General features: G+C 43.6%; 1 protein-coding gene across 1 annotated transcript; it reads right to left on the bottom strand.

Moving 5' to 3' along the window:
* Positions 1 to 4,190: 4,190 nt before the first annotated feature.
* Positions 4,191 to 5,124, bottom strand: LOC123442063 (putative peptidyl-tRNA hydrolase PTRHD1). The gene is made up of 4 exons (XM_045118178.1): positions 5,033 to 5,124; positions 4,825 to 4,983; positions 4,707 to 4,728; positions 4,191 to 4,488 (listed from the first exon to the last, which is right to left on the bottom strand). The coding sequence occupies exons 1-4, from the start codon at positions 5,122 to 5,124 to the stop codon at positions 4,306 to 4,308; spliced, it is 456 nt and encodes a 151-aa protein (XP_044974113.1). The 3' UTR covers positions 4,191 to 4,305.
* Positions 5,125 to 16,915: the final 11,791 nt, after the last annotated feature.

The following is a 16,915-nucleotide window of genomic DNA, read 5'->3' as shown; positions in this document are numbered from 1 at the left end:
CCCGAGATACCGGGGCTACTGCTAAAAAATAGCAGTAGCGCGTTTGTCCGACCCGCGCTACTGCTAAGTGAGGCGTGCACTTATCATCTTTGTCGCCCATGCACGCCCCTCTCTCTCACTCTCTCCCTCTCCACACTCTGCGCCGCCGCCGCCGCCCCTCATTCCCTTCCTCTCCACTCTGCGCCGTCGCCCCGCCCCTTACTCCCTCCCTCTTCCCCTCCTCACTCTCTCCCTCTCCACTCTGCGCCGCCGCCCCGCCCCTTACTCCCTCCCTCTTCGCCTCCTCACTCTCTCCCTCTCCACTCTGCGTCGTCGCCCCGCCCCTCACTCCCTACCTTTCCCCCTCCTCACTCTCTTCCCTTCACTCTGCGTTGCCGCCGTCGCGGGTCCTCCTCGGCGACCTCGCCCCCGGCCCCAAACCCGACCTCGACCTCGACCCCGGCCGCGACACCAACCGCAACCTCGACCCCGGCGACCTTGACCCCTGCCCCGACCCCGACACCGACCCCAACCCTGTGGTGAGACATCCCCATGCCTAGGCTTCTTGCTAGGATTCTTGCTAGGTACTAGCTGCTGCCCCGAACATTGTTGTGGAAATATTTGCAAAATATATATATTGTGTTTTATTATTGTATATTTGGTGTCATACCTGCATGTTGAGAAAAATAGGTAGTGGGCGCTAGCTAAATTCAAATGAGATGATTGTTGTACAAATGATAACTAGAAACTAAAACATTAAACAATAAGAACATTTTCTCAAAGGAATTTGTCTCGACGTTGATGATGCCCGGCCCGCATCCTCGTCGTCGAGTGGTCGGCGAGAGCCTGCTTGATAGGTGCCATGTCCGAGACTGGGCTCCGTTGGGCTGACACTGGGAGGTGCTACCTTCCGAGGCGCGCACCTTGGTGAGGAATTTGGGTCTCGTTGTTGACCCGGATATTCTTTGGTGGCGGTCGCGTGGGCCACTATCAATGTCGAGGGAGCCGGTCCCAACGAAGGTGGTACATCGCCGTGTCACGGAGGAGGACGAGCACGTCCGTCACTACATGACTGTGTAGGATGCCAGGTTCTCCAATACCTGAGAGGTTCTTAAAGGATATCACCCGAGCTATGATCCGGTGTTGGTTCCTTATCTTTGGGTTGCCATCGCCTGCGCCGTGAGACGTCAATTGGATTTGTATTAGTGACATTATATGATAATATTCGATATGTATTAGTGATAATATCGGTTATCTTTCGGTTTGTCGTTGCTCCTTGTATGACTTTCATGTGTGTTCTTGATTAAGGAATCCCGACTGTCGTCGTGGGGGCGCTTCCTCCTTCTTCTCTTCTTCCGATATACACCTTGGTATAATGCGCAAGGAGAGGATAGGAGAAGCGCCCATCATTGACGGTCGAACTATTAGTGTGAGAAAGTGTCCACCAAGATATATATATATATACATCATGAGATATGAGAGTTATTTAAGGAAAGCCTCGACTAACCGAAAGATAACCGATATTGAATTAAGTCTATTTGGACATGTGTGTATGTTATTAAATGAGTAAGATGATGATGAGTTATATGTCATATATTTGATTAAAGTGGATGCATGCAAGTGACCAAGTTGAATTAGAGGAAAATATGATGTTGCGATTGGAGATGTGTGTATGTGCTCCAACCAATATCCTTTCCTTTGTACAAGTACCATCATTGGCTTAGTAACGAACACAAACTCAATTGCTTGAATCACACGACCAAGGTTATACTAAATTTGTATATGCTTAAGTACTTAACTAAATATATGTAAGGGTTCTAGGTTTCTAGGGTTCATCCATCTATATTTGTTTCTTGAATTGAGTTTGAGAGAGCATGAGATTTGTGTAGATTTTCTTGAAGTGTCAAACACTAGGAGATGCAAATTTGAAGTGGTCATGTTACATGCAAATTCCTCAACTGTGTTTGCTCATGTTTATCTACTTTTGTAGTTGCTCATGTACATATTCTTAAGTGGTCGTGTTATATGCAACATTGAAGTGGTTCGATTGTGCCCAAGTGGCCTTTTGTTTTTTCCAGGGAATGAAGCCGAGTGGCCTATGTTTTGCCGGAATGTTGATTCATTTCCGTTCCGACAAATTTCAGGTGCTCGATTTGTCCACTTTCTAGCAAAGGTCATGCCGAAATTTTCCGTGAATATCGGCATGACTTGTGCTACAAACTAGGACATATCGAGTGTCCGGGATTTGCCGCACCGGGAATGAATCAACGTTCCTGCAAAACATAGGCCTTTTTATGTCATTATTCATTTTATTAGGTCTAGAATTAATTGACAAGATTTAATCGTAGGAAACATGGCTAGCAATGATGAAGGACAGGTTTTTGGTGATTGCAATGCCTATTTGAACCTTCTCGGTGAGCAATGGTTGTTGGAGGGCTGTAGGATCGAAAGTATGTCTAGAGGGGGGTGATTAGACTACTTGACAAGATAATTTTCCCTTTTCCCAATTTTACTTGAGAGGCAACTACGACAGTTATAACAGGTCAAGTACACCCTACACATGCAATTCTAATAGTATAGCAGCGGAAAATAAACACATGCAAGTGTAAAGTAGAGGAGTAAGGTAGGGAGATCAAACGCATGACGTTTACACGACAAATTTTGGCATGGTTCCGATAGGTGGCGCTGTACGTCCATGTTAATGAAGATTTCAACCCATGGAGGGTAATGACTGCGAGAGTCCATGGGGGGCTCTACCCACGGAGGGTCCACAAAGAAGCGGTGTTGTCTATTCCACCACGGCTTCCGTCCACGAAGGACTAGCCTTATTCACGGTAGATCTTCACGAAGTAGGCGATCTCCTTGCCCTTACAAACATCTTGGTTCAACTCCACGACACGAAGTAGGAGGCTCCCAAGTGACACCTAACCAATCTAGGAGGCACCACCCTCCAAAAGGTAATAGATGTGGTAGATCAATGAACTCCTTGCTCTTGTGCTTCTAAAGATAGTCTCCTCAACACAAATCACTCTCTCACAGAATATGCATGGGTAGGATAGGTTGATTTGGTGGAAAGCAGATTGGGGAGGCTAGATATCAAGTTTCATATGATAGGATTGGAATATCTTGGTCTCAACACTTGAGTAGGTGGTTCTCTCTCACGAAATGGATCTGGCAATGAAGTGTGTGTTGTTGGAATTATGCCCTAGAGGCAATAATAAATATAGTTATTATTATAATTCCTGTATCAAGATAATCGTTTATTATCCATGCTATAATTGTATTGAATGAAGACTTATATACATGTGTGGATACATAGACAAAACACTGTCCCTAGCAAGCCTCTAGTTGGCTAGCCAGTTGATCAAAGATAGGGGCGCCGGGCCAGACTAGCAGGTTCTCCAGCGAGGTTCTCCGGGGTTCTTCTCCATGCTTTCACCACGGCGGCTCTTCTCGCCGCGGAGGGATTCGCCCAAGCATCATTAAGGATGGTCCACTTTGTAACTTGTATGATTGTTCAAATATTCGCATGAAATGCTCCTAGGTGCTGTTGTTTCTGCAGGTGTATACATATGTCTGAAGAGGTATATATACAGTAGTGTATAGTAGTACAATAGGGCATTGATGTACATAGAAACTAAAAAGGGCGCTTTTACTTTCCTTCTGTATTTTTGTTTACTCACTACAAATGTGTTTGTAAGTGGAGTGGATTTTTAGAAAATTGTAAGGTTTGGAATGTAATCCTTTATCTGTTGAATGAACATAAAGTTTGAGGTTTGGAATGTAATCCTTTATGTGTTGAATGAACATAAATTTTGAGGTTTCGAATATTTTCTGCTCACTTTGGTCAACATAAGTTTTAATGCTCCCTCTCTAACTTATCCTATAGTATATGAGTGCATTTACTTACCAAAATACCTGCATTGATACCTTTGAGCATTCAACACTCAAGACAGTAGAGGAGGTTACCTCCATACTGGCTCCTCATAAAAAAAACATGCTGGCTAAAAATGTCACCAGATCATCAAAGACTGAAGACGTAAATTCTGACTGATCACTATATCCAACCAATTATACTTATTGCTGGAACAGAAGCAATCAGTACGGTGCCAAGCAGTGGATCCAACACAAAACTTATGGATTATCTATTATTTGTCATACCAATACGAGTACATCCTTTCTTAAACAGGAACAATCAGTTGATGAAAGACTGAAACAGGTATCACCAATAACATGGGACCAAAATGTGTGACTTCAATGCACCAAAGCTACTAATCTCATACCACGACAACAAGACCAGCATCCTGGATAGGTACTATTCTAAAATCATTTGCAAAGTTTTAGCTTCCTGAAGAACGAAGCAACCTGTGACTTTGGGCAGGGTGCTGTGGCTATGCAAGTCGGGATGTTCTCGGGCTGCTCTATCCACAGCTTGTGCCCGACACCAGCTGCTTCTAGTTTCTCAGCCAAGTTCTTCAGCTGTATCTCCCCTTTCACCTCCAATGTTACCTAATTGCAAAAAGTTCCCAGATCAAAACAAGGATTAATGAACATGAAACCAGTCAGGCCGTAGCAAGAAGCATGGAATGCAGGGTAGAAGTACTGAATTTGAAAACTCTGCTCAATTCCTTTGTGCAGGAATATCTAAGCTAAACAAAATTAAGCGCCAGCGTAACAGAGAGTTCCACCTGGGGTTTCCAATTTTATTTTGTGGGCCGGACGTAGACCATCTGGCGACATCGCAGGCATCTTCTCAGATACAGAAATCGTACCAGGATTCAGAGGACTTTCCAACTTTCAAATTTCAATCCTTTCATGGCTTTCTAGTTTCTATGTTCAAGTCACAGGAAGCGGTCCGGATGGTCGCGGTGCGCCCAGACGGCGGCCACGGCGGCGTGGCACCCCTGCGCCACCACGCTCCCCGCCGTGGTGAAAGCATGGAGAAGAACCCCGCAGAACCTCGCTGGCGAACCAGCTCGTCTGGCCCGGCGCCCCTTCTCAGGACTGCCACCTCGCGAGCATGTCAACGGACGAGATGAACGACGACGCCCACGCTGTCGCCTGCGAGAGCTGCAGCACCGTGCACTCCATGCTCCCTTCCGCCTCCGCGGACTTCTTCCAGTACGCGCCGGCGGAGGTCACCATCACTCAGCCGTCAAAGATGGCCAAGCTCATTGCTGGAGAGCCGGACTGCAGCTGGCTCTACGACGGTCCAGGCGCTGCCTCGAGCCGCACTACAGCTGGCTCTACGACGGTCCAGGCGCTGCCTCCACCCACGAGCCGTATTACCTGACGGCGTTCTCCGGCGGCACAGACTTTCCGGACCGGAGCCCGTGGAGCCACGGGGCAGCGACGCGAGGAGCTTCCTCGGCGCGCACGCCGCAAGGACCCCGACGGCCACCTCGCTCACCGGGTTGTTCCGGTCAGTGACGTGCTCATCAAGACATGGAATGACTCCGAGCTGTACGCTACGGAGCGGCATGCATGCATGTGTGTTGACTGCCTGGAGCTATATTAGTTAGTGTTAAACGCAGGGGGCTATGTGCAAAACGATCAGAGCTGACCCACCTGTCCACTTGGCACGCTGTGATTGGGCTGAGGACTAAAAGTGCACAAGAGGTGCAAGTTCTGGGATGAAATAGGTGCACTTTGCTAGTTTTAGGATCAAACTATCACATTGTGTGCAAGTTCTAGGATCCCAGTGCTATTACCTCATTGTCTTTTGACTAATAAACCAAAAATATTTTTGTGGTCTGAAATACATCTCTATGCTAGCCTGACACCATCTGATCAATACGTGAACATGCCCTCGCAACTTTTTCATGTAGCCATGCATTTGTACTCTCCGACCACTCGACCTATATTACTAACATTTTACTACTTTCTACTACTCTCTCCGTTCCTAAATATAAGTTTTTTAAGATATTTCACTAGAAGTTTACATACGGAGCAAAATGAGTGAATCTACACTCTAAAGTATGTCTATATACATCCGTATGTAATTCACTAATGAAACCTCTTTAAAGACTTACATTTAGGAACGGAGGGAGTAAATGATTGGTATCTTTTGAATAAATGTTTTATTTTAAAATCTTTTTATATATGTAAATTCCTAAAAACAAGATCTTTAAAACGAGACCAATATTCAATATATTTTAGCGTAGTTTGAATTTTACCGTTTCATTCGGTTTGGCATTTAAAAAAATGGATTTAACATATTTCAAAAAACTCATTTCGTTTGCTTAAAAAACGGATTTCACAATAAAGAAAACAAATTTGAGTCATTCGAAAATACATTAACACATTCTAAAATAGATTTAACTCATTTTGGAAAACAAATTTTATTCATTTTAAAACACTGATTTCACTCGTATCAAAACACATATTTGAGTCATTTCAAAGAACTGGTTTCGCTCATTTCGAAAAGGTGATTTCACTCATTTCAAAAAATTAAATTCGCTCCTTTTTGAAACATTTGTCTCACTTATTTCAAATAACATATTTCACACATCTACAGAAACAATTTCACTCATGTCAGAAAACAGATTGCGCTCGTGTGAAAAGCAAATTTAACTCAATTTATACACTGGTTTCACATATTTGAAAACACATATTTCATTGGTTTGAAAGAACTAGCTACACTAATTTCGTAAATTTGATTTCACTCATTCCACTATGTTAAAAAATGATTTCATTCATCTAAAAAAATAATGTCAGTCATTTTAGAAAAATAATTTGACAAAGTTGAGAAAACAGAAGTCATTCGTTTTCGTATTTCAGTTCAAAATGGATTTGAATCAGTGCGAAAAACTGATTTCACTCATTTAAAAATTGATTTCACTCAAAGAAAAAAACTGATTTAAAATATTTCAAAACACTAATTTAACTCAATTCAAAAAACAATTCCACTTCTCTTGTCATTTCACTAATTAAAAAAAAGGTTTGAAACAATTAGTTTTGTATGTTTTACATGACTATTTTTAAAAATCTGGAATAACAAGTTTCAGGTATTTCACACCCGGAAATGTGTCATGTGTATGAAAAACAAGTAGGTTCCACCCAATTCAGAGATCATATTTCACTATATTTAGAAAGCCGGTTTCGCTCATTTCAAACGTTGAAATTTAAACATATTTGAGTGTATTCAAGATTGATCTTGTTCGAACGGTATTGGCTCCAGGAGTTCAAGTGTATACAAAGTTTTGAAAACGGAATTTTTGCTTTAAAGATATGAACAACCTAAATAGTGAAAAGGAAACAAAAAGTGATGGATTTAGAGATAGAGAGAGCAGAGATAATCTGCATGTCATAGTCTTTTGCGTGTGTCCTTTGCGTGTGCATGGTGGGCCCGGCCAGATGAAATACGAAGATTTAAATAGAAAAGAATGGGAATACAAATGTACACCTTTTGAGCTGGCAGCATGCTATTGGTGAGAGAATCACCGGTAAAAACTCTTTGCGTACATGAGCGCCACAGGTATGTATAGATACATGGCGGGCAGGCCGTCCACTCAACGTCCGGACAAGAAAAATCGATCTAGATGGACATTCTAAATGGGCCTCAATTGCCCGGACTAACCGGCAACCTTCGTATTCAGCCCAAATATGGGGTAGATATGGAGGAGCCGGACGTGTCCGGGTACGCCGTCATGTTAGCTCGGCCCACCACACACCCTACAAATACCATAGTCCAGAAACCCTAGACATCCGGTATTTCACTCTTCGTCCACTTCACTTCCATTCCCTCACCCTCTGACACGATGGCCGGCAACGAAAGCAGCTTTGACGGATCGAACAACGATGTGGGGGAGGTGGCCCTCCGCATCGCGTTGCGTCGGTCACTGCAGGACCAAGGAGGCGGCCGTGGATCTTCTTCCTTTGGGCCCGTCGCCCTTCGACGGACGGCGATGATGTCGCCAGCCCTTCCCGCCGGGCATGCACCTTGAGCCGCTCATTCTCTGGCCGATGCGCTCCAGGTCAGGTACGCCGCCCACCTCCACCACCTTCTGCTCCGGAAGCGGTGCGTAGCCATCGTTGGTCCTCATGTCCGTGCCGGGGACGGGGCACACGAGGACGCCGGAGTCTGAGGTGCGTACAACCCACCACGAGCAGCATCGAGCGAGTGAGAGGTGGGAGGCATTGGCCACGTGGCGTTCGACCGCGAGCGCGCCGGTCGACCTCGAGGGCGTGCTCCTCGCAGACGTCCTTTGCCGCCCACTAATGACGAGGGAGATGGATGTGTGCTGCCTCCGTCGCAAGAATGTCGATGCGCTCTGACTGGCCATCCAGTTCTCAGAGTGCGAGGTAGCGAAAGAGGGTGCGACAAAGGCGAAAGTGGTCCGCCACGCGAAGGAGCAGGACCACCTGCTCCGTAGGCTGTTCGGCATGCGATGTAGCTCCGACGAGGACGACAACGACGCCTCCACCTCCGGCCCCGATGACGACGATGACGATGCACCACTGCATGCCAGTGCCTACATGGAGCAGGGGCACAACCACGTGGACGATCGAAAGGGGAAGGGGCGGGGAGGAAATTGTGATTTCCTCTGCTCATCCTAGTTTTGTTTATATTTTAAGTAGTTTATAGTTTGGATTTGCCGATGAACTCTCATGAATTATGCTTCTTATGTTCGGTGATGCAATCCGATCCGATTAACTATATTGATCTACTTTCTTTACGTAGTGTTGCATGGGTTGTATGGATATGAGGGTTCGAATATGAGGGACGTGGATGTGAAAGGCAACAAATGAGGCGCACCCAGTTAGTGCACGTGGACGCGCCCAGGCGCGTCCACGGGGTGACCGGGCATGTCTCAAATAAACGCTACTACACGAGACATATCATACTAGATTCTCAAATCCATAAAAAAACATGCAAACATAAAAACCTACGTAGTGCATACAAACTAACTACTCCTCGTTAGAGATTCCGACGATCTACATGCCCTTCGGTGGATAAATATGCAACAGTTGTAGCTTCGCCCCTTCCGACGCCTCTGACTACTCCGTTTCGGCTTCCTCCACCTCTATATCTGTGTCGAGCTTGTTGAAGAGGGCGTGGACCTCTGCCTGCCTCTGTCGGATGAGCTGGTGGTCTGCCTCATCCTCGTCCTCATCCCGGATAGAATCCAGGATGGCCTGCTGCTCCACCATCTCCTTGGCTTGGGCGATGGCGAACTCCGCCTCCGCCTCCACCATGTTCAATACCAGAGCATGGATGTCCACCTCGTCCTCCTCTGACTCATCCTCATCCATCGCCTCCACACAATCCTCCTCCAACTACTTCTCCTCCTCCTCTGGCTCCAGCGAGTCTCGAGTCAGACTTGTAGTGATGCGGGCGGCGCGTCGAGCATGGATCTCCGCCTCGATCTGCATCTGGCGCTCCGATGTGAGCATAGCGTACGTGATGATCCTACGATGGACCATACTCATACCAGAGAGCGGGGGAGAGGAGGAGGACGGGCTAGGATGTCAGTGAAGGGAGGTATGAGGTGGATGTGCTAGGGCTAGGGATGTCGTCCGGCTTAAATAGTCATCTATGGCCTTCGGCGGCAAGCCGGAGCGGAACCACGTGACATTCACACCGTGGCAATGGCCGGGGTGCCCGTCGGACTGTCGGCTTTCCGAACGAGTCCGTGGGGGGGGGGTCTCGGTGTCAGCCCGATGCAGCAGGCCTCCTCGGGCACACCCAGGCTCCCCCATATCCACACCGTATTTGGGCTGGATATGAGGGGTGCCGGTCAGCCCAGGCATTTGAGGCCCTGCTACCTCTTGAGTTTGCGTTGGTTTTTCCCTCGAAGAGGAAAGGATGATGCAGCACAGTAGCAGTAAGTATTTCCCTTAGTTTGAGAACCAAGGTATCAATCCAGTAGGAGTATCAAGGCAAGTCTTCAAAGTACCTGCGCAAAAACAACAAACTTACACCCAACACTACAAAGGGGTTGCCAATCCCTTCACGATTGATTGCAAGGTGAGATCTGAAGGTGGAAAGTGCAACAAAGTAAAAGTGTAGAGCTGAAAATATGATGTGAAGTAGACCCGGGGGCCATAGTGTTCACTAGAGGCTTCTCTCATGATAGCAAATATTACGGTGGGTGAACGAATTACTGTCGAGCAATTGATAAAACCGCGCAAAGTCATGACGATATCTAAGGCAATGATCATACATATAGGCATCACGTCCGAGACAAGTAGGCCGATACTTTCTGCATCTACTACTATTGCTCCACACATCGACCGCTATCCAGCATGCATCTAGTGTATTGAGTTCATAACAAACAGAGTAACGCCTTAAACAAGATGACATGATGTAGAGGGATAAATTCATGCAATAGATATATACCCCACCTTTTTACCCTTGATGGCAACAACACGATGCGTGCCTCGCTACCCCTTCTGTCACTGGGTGAGGTCACCGCACGTTATAAACCCAAAACCAAGCACTTATCCCATTGCAAGAATTATAGATCAAGTGGGCCAAACGAAACCCACAACTCGAAGAGAATTACAAGGATATGAAATCATGCATATAAAGAGACCAGAGGAAACTCAAATAAGATTCATAGATAATCTGGTCATAAATCCACAATTCATCGGATCTCGACAAACACACCACAAAAGAAGATTACATCAGATAGATCTCCATCAAGATCATGGAGAACTTTGTATTGAGATCCAAGAGAGAGAAGAAGCCATCTAGCTACTAGCTATGGACCCGAAGGTCTGTGGTGAACTACTCACGCATCATCGGAGAGGCAATGGTGTTGATGAAGAAGCCCTCCGTGTCAGAATCCCCCTCCGGCAGCGCACCAGAACGTGCCCCAGATGGGATCTTGCGGAGACAGAAGCTTGCGGCGACGGAAAAGTATTTTCATGGCTCTCTCCCATGGTTTCAGATTTTTCGGGAATTTATAGGAAGTAGAGGTAGGGAAAAGGAGCAACGGGGGGCCCACAAGCCTGCTAGGCGCCCCCAGGCCGCGGCTAGGGGGCTTGTGGCCTCCCCCGGAGCCCTTTGCTTTGGTTCTCAAGTTCCGTGCGTATCTTCTGTTCCGGAAAAAATATTTCCAGAGGTTTTATTACGTTTGGACTCCGTTTAATATTCTCCTATGAAAAAGCTCAAAAACACGGAAAAAACAGGAACTGGCACTTGGCACTGAGTTAATAGGTTATTCCAAAAAAAGATATAAAAATGCATACAAAGCATCCAAAGTTGACAAGATAATAGCACGGAACCATCAAAAATTATAGATACGTTGGAGACGTATCAAGCATCCCCAAGCTTAACTCCTGCTCGTCCTCGAGCAGGGAAGTGATGAAGACTGAATTTTTTATGTGGAATGCTACCTAACATATTTGTCCTTTGCAACTTATTTCACGTGACATGAATGTTCAGATCCGTAAGATTCAAAACAATAGTTTGCTATTGACATGAAAATAATAATACTTCAAGCAAACTAGTAAGGTAATCATGAACTTTTGAAATAAGAAGGCCGAAGAAAGTTATCCCTACAAAATGATATAGTCTGGCTATACTCCATCATCCCCACACTACGAATTTAAATCATGCATAACCCCGGTATTGGCGAAGTAATTGTTTTTCGCACTCTTACTTTCTCAAACCTTTTTCAACTCTCATGCAATGTATGAGCGTGAGCCATGGATATAGTACTATAGGTGGAATAGAGTGTGGTGGAGGTTATGAGGCAAAAAAGAGGAGATAGTCACATTGACTCGGCGTATCAACGGGCTATGGAGATGCCCATCAATAGATATCAATGTGAATGAGTAGGGATTACCATGCAACGGATGCACTTAGAGCTATAAGTGTGTGAAAGCTCAAAAGGAGAACTAGTGGGTGTGCATCCAACTTGCTTGCTCACGAAGACCTAGGGCAATTTTGAGGAAGCCCATCATTGGAATATACAAGCCAAGTTATATAATGAAGATTCCCACTAGTATATGGTGGTGACAAAACAAGAGACTCTCTATCATGAAGAAAATGGTGCTATGGTGAAGCACAAGTGTGGAAAAGATAGTAGCATTGTCCCTTCTCTCTTTTTCTCTCTTTTCTTCATTTGGGCTCTTTGGCCTCTTTTCATTTTTTTGGGTGGGCATCTTTGGCCTCTTTTTTTTATATTTCCTCACATGGGACAATGCTCTAATAATGAGGATCATCACACTTATATTTACTCACAACTCAATACTTAGAGCAATGATGACTCTATAGGAACTGCCTCCGGCAGTGTACCTGGATGTGCAACGATCTAGCTTAGCGTATGACATTGAAACATCTCACTAGCTATCTTACGATCATGCAATGGCAATATGAAAGTGACGGCACAAGTCATGAGACAGAACGGTGGGAGCTGTATGGCAATATACCTCGGAATGGCTATGAAAAGGCCATAATAGGTAGGTATGGTGGCTGTTTTGAGGAAGGTATATGGTGGTTTTGTGCACCGACGAAAGTTATGCGGCACTAGAGAGGCTAGCAATGGTGGAAGGTGAAAGTGCATCTATACCATGGACTCACATTAGTCATGAAGAACTCATATACTTATTGCGAAAGTTTTATTAGTAATCGAAACAAAGTGCTAAACGCATACTCCTGGGGGAAGGGTTGGTAGGTGTTAACCATCGCGCGTTCCCGACCGCCACACAAAGGATGACAATCAATAAATCAATTATGCTCCGACTTCCTAACATAGCGGTTCACCATACGTGCATGTTACGGGAATCACTAACTTCAACAAAAATATTTTTACATTCACAACACCCTACTAACATAACTCTAATATTACCATATCCATGTCTCAAAACTAATTGAGAGGAATCAAACTTCTCTTTACTAATCAATGCACATGAATATGGAAGTTTTATTATATCCTCTTTGGATGCCTATCATCTTTAGGACTACTTTCATAGCACAAGCCAACTACCAAGTTACTTAGAGAGAGCACTCTCAAAAAGATATAAGTGAAGATCGAGAGTTCTTATTTCTCCAAAATATGACACCGTCGTGCTCTAAAAATATCTAAGTGAAGTGCTGGAGCAAAGTTATCTAGCTCAAAAGATATAAGTGAAGCACATGCGAGCTAAATTGCCTAACTCAAAAGATATAAGTGAAGCTCAATGAGTATTCTAGCAAATTCACGATGTGTGCATGTATCTCTCAAAAAGTTGTGCAGCAAGGATGATTGTGACACAACAAAAAGAAAAGACTCCTATAATACACGCCGCTCCAAGCAAAACACATATCATATGGTGAATAAAAATATAGCTCCAAGTAATGTTACCGATGGATTGAAGACGAAAGAGGGGATGCCTTCCCGGGGCATCCCCAAGCTTAGGATTTTTGTTTTCCTTGGATTGGCTTGGGATGCCTTGGGAATCCCCAAGCTTGAGCTCTTTCCACTCTTTATCCCATTGTCCATGAGAACATTACCCAAAACATGAAAACTTCACAACACAAAACTTAAACAGAAACTCGTGATATCTTTAGTATAAGAAAACAAACTACCAACTCTTTAGGTACTGTAGAAAACATGATTTCTATTTATATTGGTGTTATATTACTGTATTCTCACTTTCCCATGGCTAGTAACCCCCGATACTATCCATAGTTTCATCAATATAAGCAATCAACACAACAAAAACAGAATCTGTGAAAAACAGACCAGTCTGTAGCAGTCTGTATACTTCGTATACTTATGGTATCTAAAAAATTCTGAAAAATTATGAAAATTTGGGAAATTTTCATATCAACCCGCAGAAAAAATAGTCAACTCTAAATCTCTTCCTCGATAGGAATGAAAAATAATTTCGTGAGCGTAAAGTTTCTATCTTTTTCAGCAAGATCAAACAACCATCACCAAAACTAGTCATAAAGGTTTTACTTGGCTCAAACACAAAAAGAAACACAAAAAACACAATCATAACAGAATTATGATGGTGTGGACACAACAAAACAGAAAGCAAAAAGCAAAGATAAGTTCATTTGGTTGCCTCCCAACAAGCGCTATTGTTTAACGCCCTTAGCTAGGCATAAGGCGATAGAATCACGTATCGTCGTCTTTCATGCTCAAACCATATGTAGCCCTCATCATGGATTCATAAGGCAATCTTATTTTATTTCTTGGAAAATGTTCCATGCCCTTCTTTAATGGAAATTGAAATCTAATATTCCCTTCCTTCATATCGATGACAGCACCAACAGTCTTTAGGAAAGGTCTACCAAGAATGATAGGACACGTCGGATTGCAATCAATATCAAGCACAATGAAATCCATGGGTATATAGTTCCTATTTGCAATAATAAGAACATCATTGATCCTTCCCATGGGTTTCTTAACAATAGAGTCCGCAAGATGCAAATTAAGAGAGCACTCATCAATCTCGTTGAAGCCTAGAACATCACATAAAGACTTTGGAATAGCGGAAACACTAGCACCCAAATCACACAAAGCATTGAATTCATAGTTTTTGATCTTGATTTTGATAGTAGGTTCCCACTCATCATGAAGTTTTCTAGGAACAGAAACTTCCAACTCAAGTTTCTCTTCAAGAGATTTCATCATAGCATCGACAATATGATCGGTAAAGGTTTTGTTTTGGCTATAAGCGTGTGGATAGTTTAGCATGGATTACATCAAGGAAATACATTCAATCAAAGGGAAACTATCATAATTGAATTCCTTGAAATCAAAAGTAGTAATTTCATTACTACTCAAAGTTTTGATATCCTCTACTCCACTTTCAATGCTTTTAGTATCAAGATAGATAGACTCCGAATCATTGGGGCGTTTCTCAACCAAAGTGGATTCATATCGAGACCCATCATCATTTGGATTGACATTAGAAAACAAGGATTCAATAGGATTCACACCAAGCACTTTAAGATCTTCGTGATTCTTATCACGAGAACACGCCTTTTTAAGCCATTCATGTCTAGCACGAATTTGGGCGGTTCTTTCTTTACTCCCATTCATCGAAACACGCATAGCTTTCAAAGTTTCATCCATATTAATCTTGGGAGGAGCACATATCAATTTCAAAGCATCAATATCAAGAGACATTCTATCAACGGTCCTAACCAAGTCATCAATTTTGAGCAGTTTTTCTTCTATGGACGCGTTGTTGCGAGTTGATAAACTCTTTGATATTACTCTCAAGATCAGAGGGTAATTTATTGTAATTTCCATGAGCATTGTTGTATGAGTTGCCAAAGTTATTAGAGAAATTACTAGGAAATGGCCTAGGAATATAGTTACCTCTAAAAGCATTGTTGTTGCCAAAATTACTCCTACCAACAAAATTAACATCCAAGCTCTCATTGCTACTCTCAATCAAGGAAGACAAGGGCATATCATTTGTATCTAAAGGAGCACCTTTACTAGCAAACAATTTCATTAACTCATCCATCTTAGCACTCAAAGAGTTAATTTCTTCTATAGCGTGCACTTTTTTACTAGTAGGTGACCTTTCAGTGTGCCATTGAGAATAGTTTGTCATTATATTGTCTAGGAGTTTTGTGGCTTCTCCTAATTTGATTTCCATGAAAGTTCCACCGTAGGCGGAATCAAGTATATTTCTAGAAGCAAAATTCAAACCAGCATAAAAGATTTGTATAATCATCCAAAGACTCAAGCCATGAGCGGGACAATTTCTAATCATCAATTTCATTCTCTCCCAAGATTGTGCAACATGTTCATGATCTAGTTGCTTAAAATTCATGATATCATTACGAAGAGAGATAATCTTAGCCGGTTGGAAAATACTTGGATATATAAGCATCTTTGCACTTGTTCCAAGAGTCAATACTATTTTTGGGCAAAGATGAAAACAAATTTTTTGCTCGATCTCGCAATGAGAACAGAAATAGCTTCAATTTAATCACATCATTATCCACATCTTTCTTCTTTTGCATATCGCATAGCTCAATGAAGGTATTAAGATGGGATATGGCATCTTCGCTAGGAAGGCCGGAGAATTGCTCTTTCATAACAAGATTGAGCAAAGCAGCATTGATTTCATATGATTCCGCACTAGTGGCGGGAGCAATCGGAGTACTAATAAAGTCATTATTATTAGTATTCGAGAAGTCACAAAGTTTGGTGTTTTCAGTCATGGTGACTTCAGCAAGAAAGACAAGCACACAAGCATACAGAAAGCAAGCGAAAGAAAAGGGCGAACGAAAAAAGGCAAATATTTCTGTAAATTTTTGTTTTTCAGAAGTGGGGAGGAAAACGAGAGGCAAAAAAAGTAAATGCAAGAGATGAGTTTGCGACAGTTACTTGGATAAGCTTCACTTTAGAATAATCCCCGGTGCCAGAAATTGACACGTTGAAGGGAGACTATTCTTGACATGATACTCCCCGGCAACGGCGCCAGAAATTGGCACGTTGACGGGAGACTATTCTTGACTTGATCCTCCTCCCCGGCAACGGCGCCAGAAATTCTTCTTGCTACCTCTTGAGCTTGCGTTGGTTTTTCCCTTGAAGAGGAAAGGGTGATGCAGCACAGTAGCAGTAAGTATATCCCTCAGTTTGAGAACCAAGGTATCAATCGAGTAGGAGTATCAAGGCAAGTCTCCAAAGTACCTGCGCAAAAACAGCAAACTTGCACCCAAAGCTACAAAGGGGTTGTCAATCCCTTCACGATTGATTGCAAGGTGAGATCCGAAGGTGGAAAGTGCAACAAAGTAAAAGTGTAGAGCTGAAAATATGATGTGAAGTAGACCCGGGGGCCATAGTGTTCACTAGAGGCTTCTCTCATGATAGCAAATATTACGGTGGGTGAACGAATTACTGATGAGCAATTGATAGAACCACGCAAATTCATGACGTTATCTAAGGCAATGATCATACATATAGGCATCACGTCCGAGACAAGTAGACCGATACTTTCCGCGTCTACTACTATTACTCCACACATCGAC

Source organism: Hordeum vulgare, chromosome 3H, assembly GCF_904849725.1.
Source record: "Hordeum vulgare subsp. vulgare chromosome 3H, MorexV3_pseudomolecules_assembly, whole genome shotgun sequence".
NCBI lineage: Eukaryota > Viridiplantae > Streptophyta > Magnoliopsida > Poales > Poaceae > Hordeum > Hordeum vulgare.
This window is presented reverse-complemented; position numbering and strand designations above follow the sequence as displayed.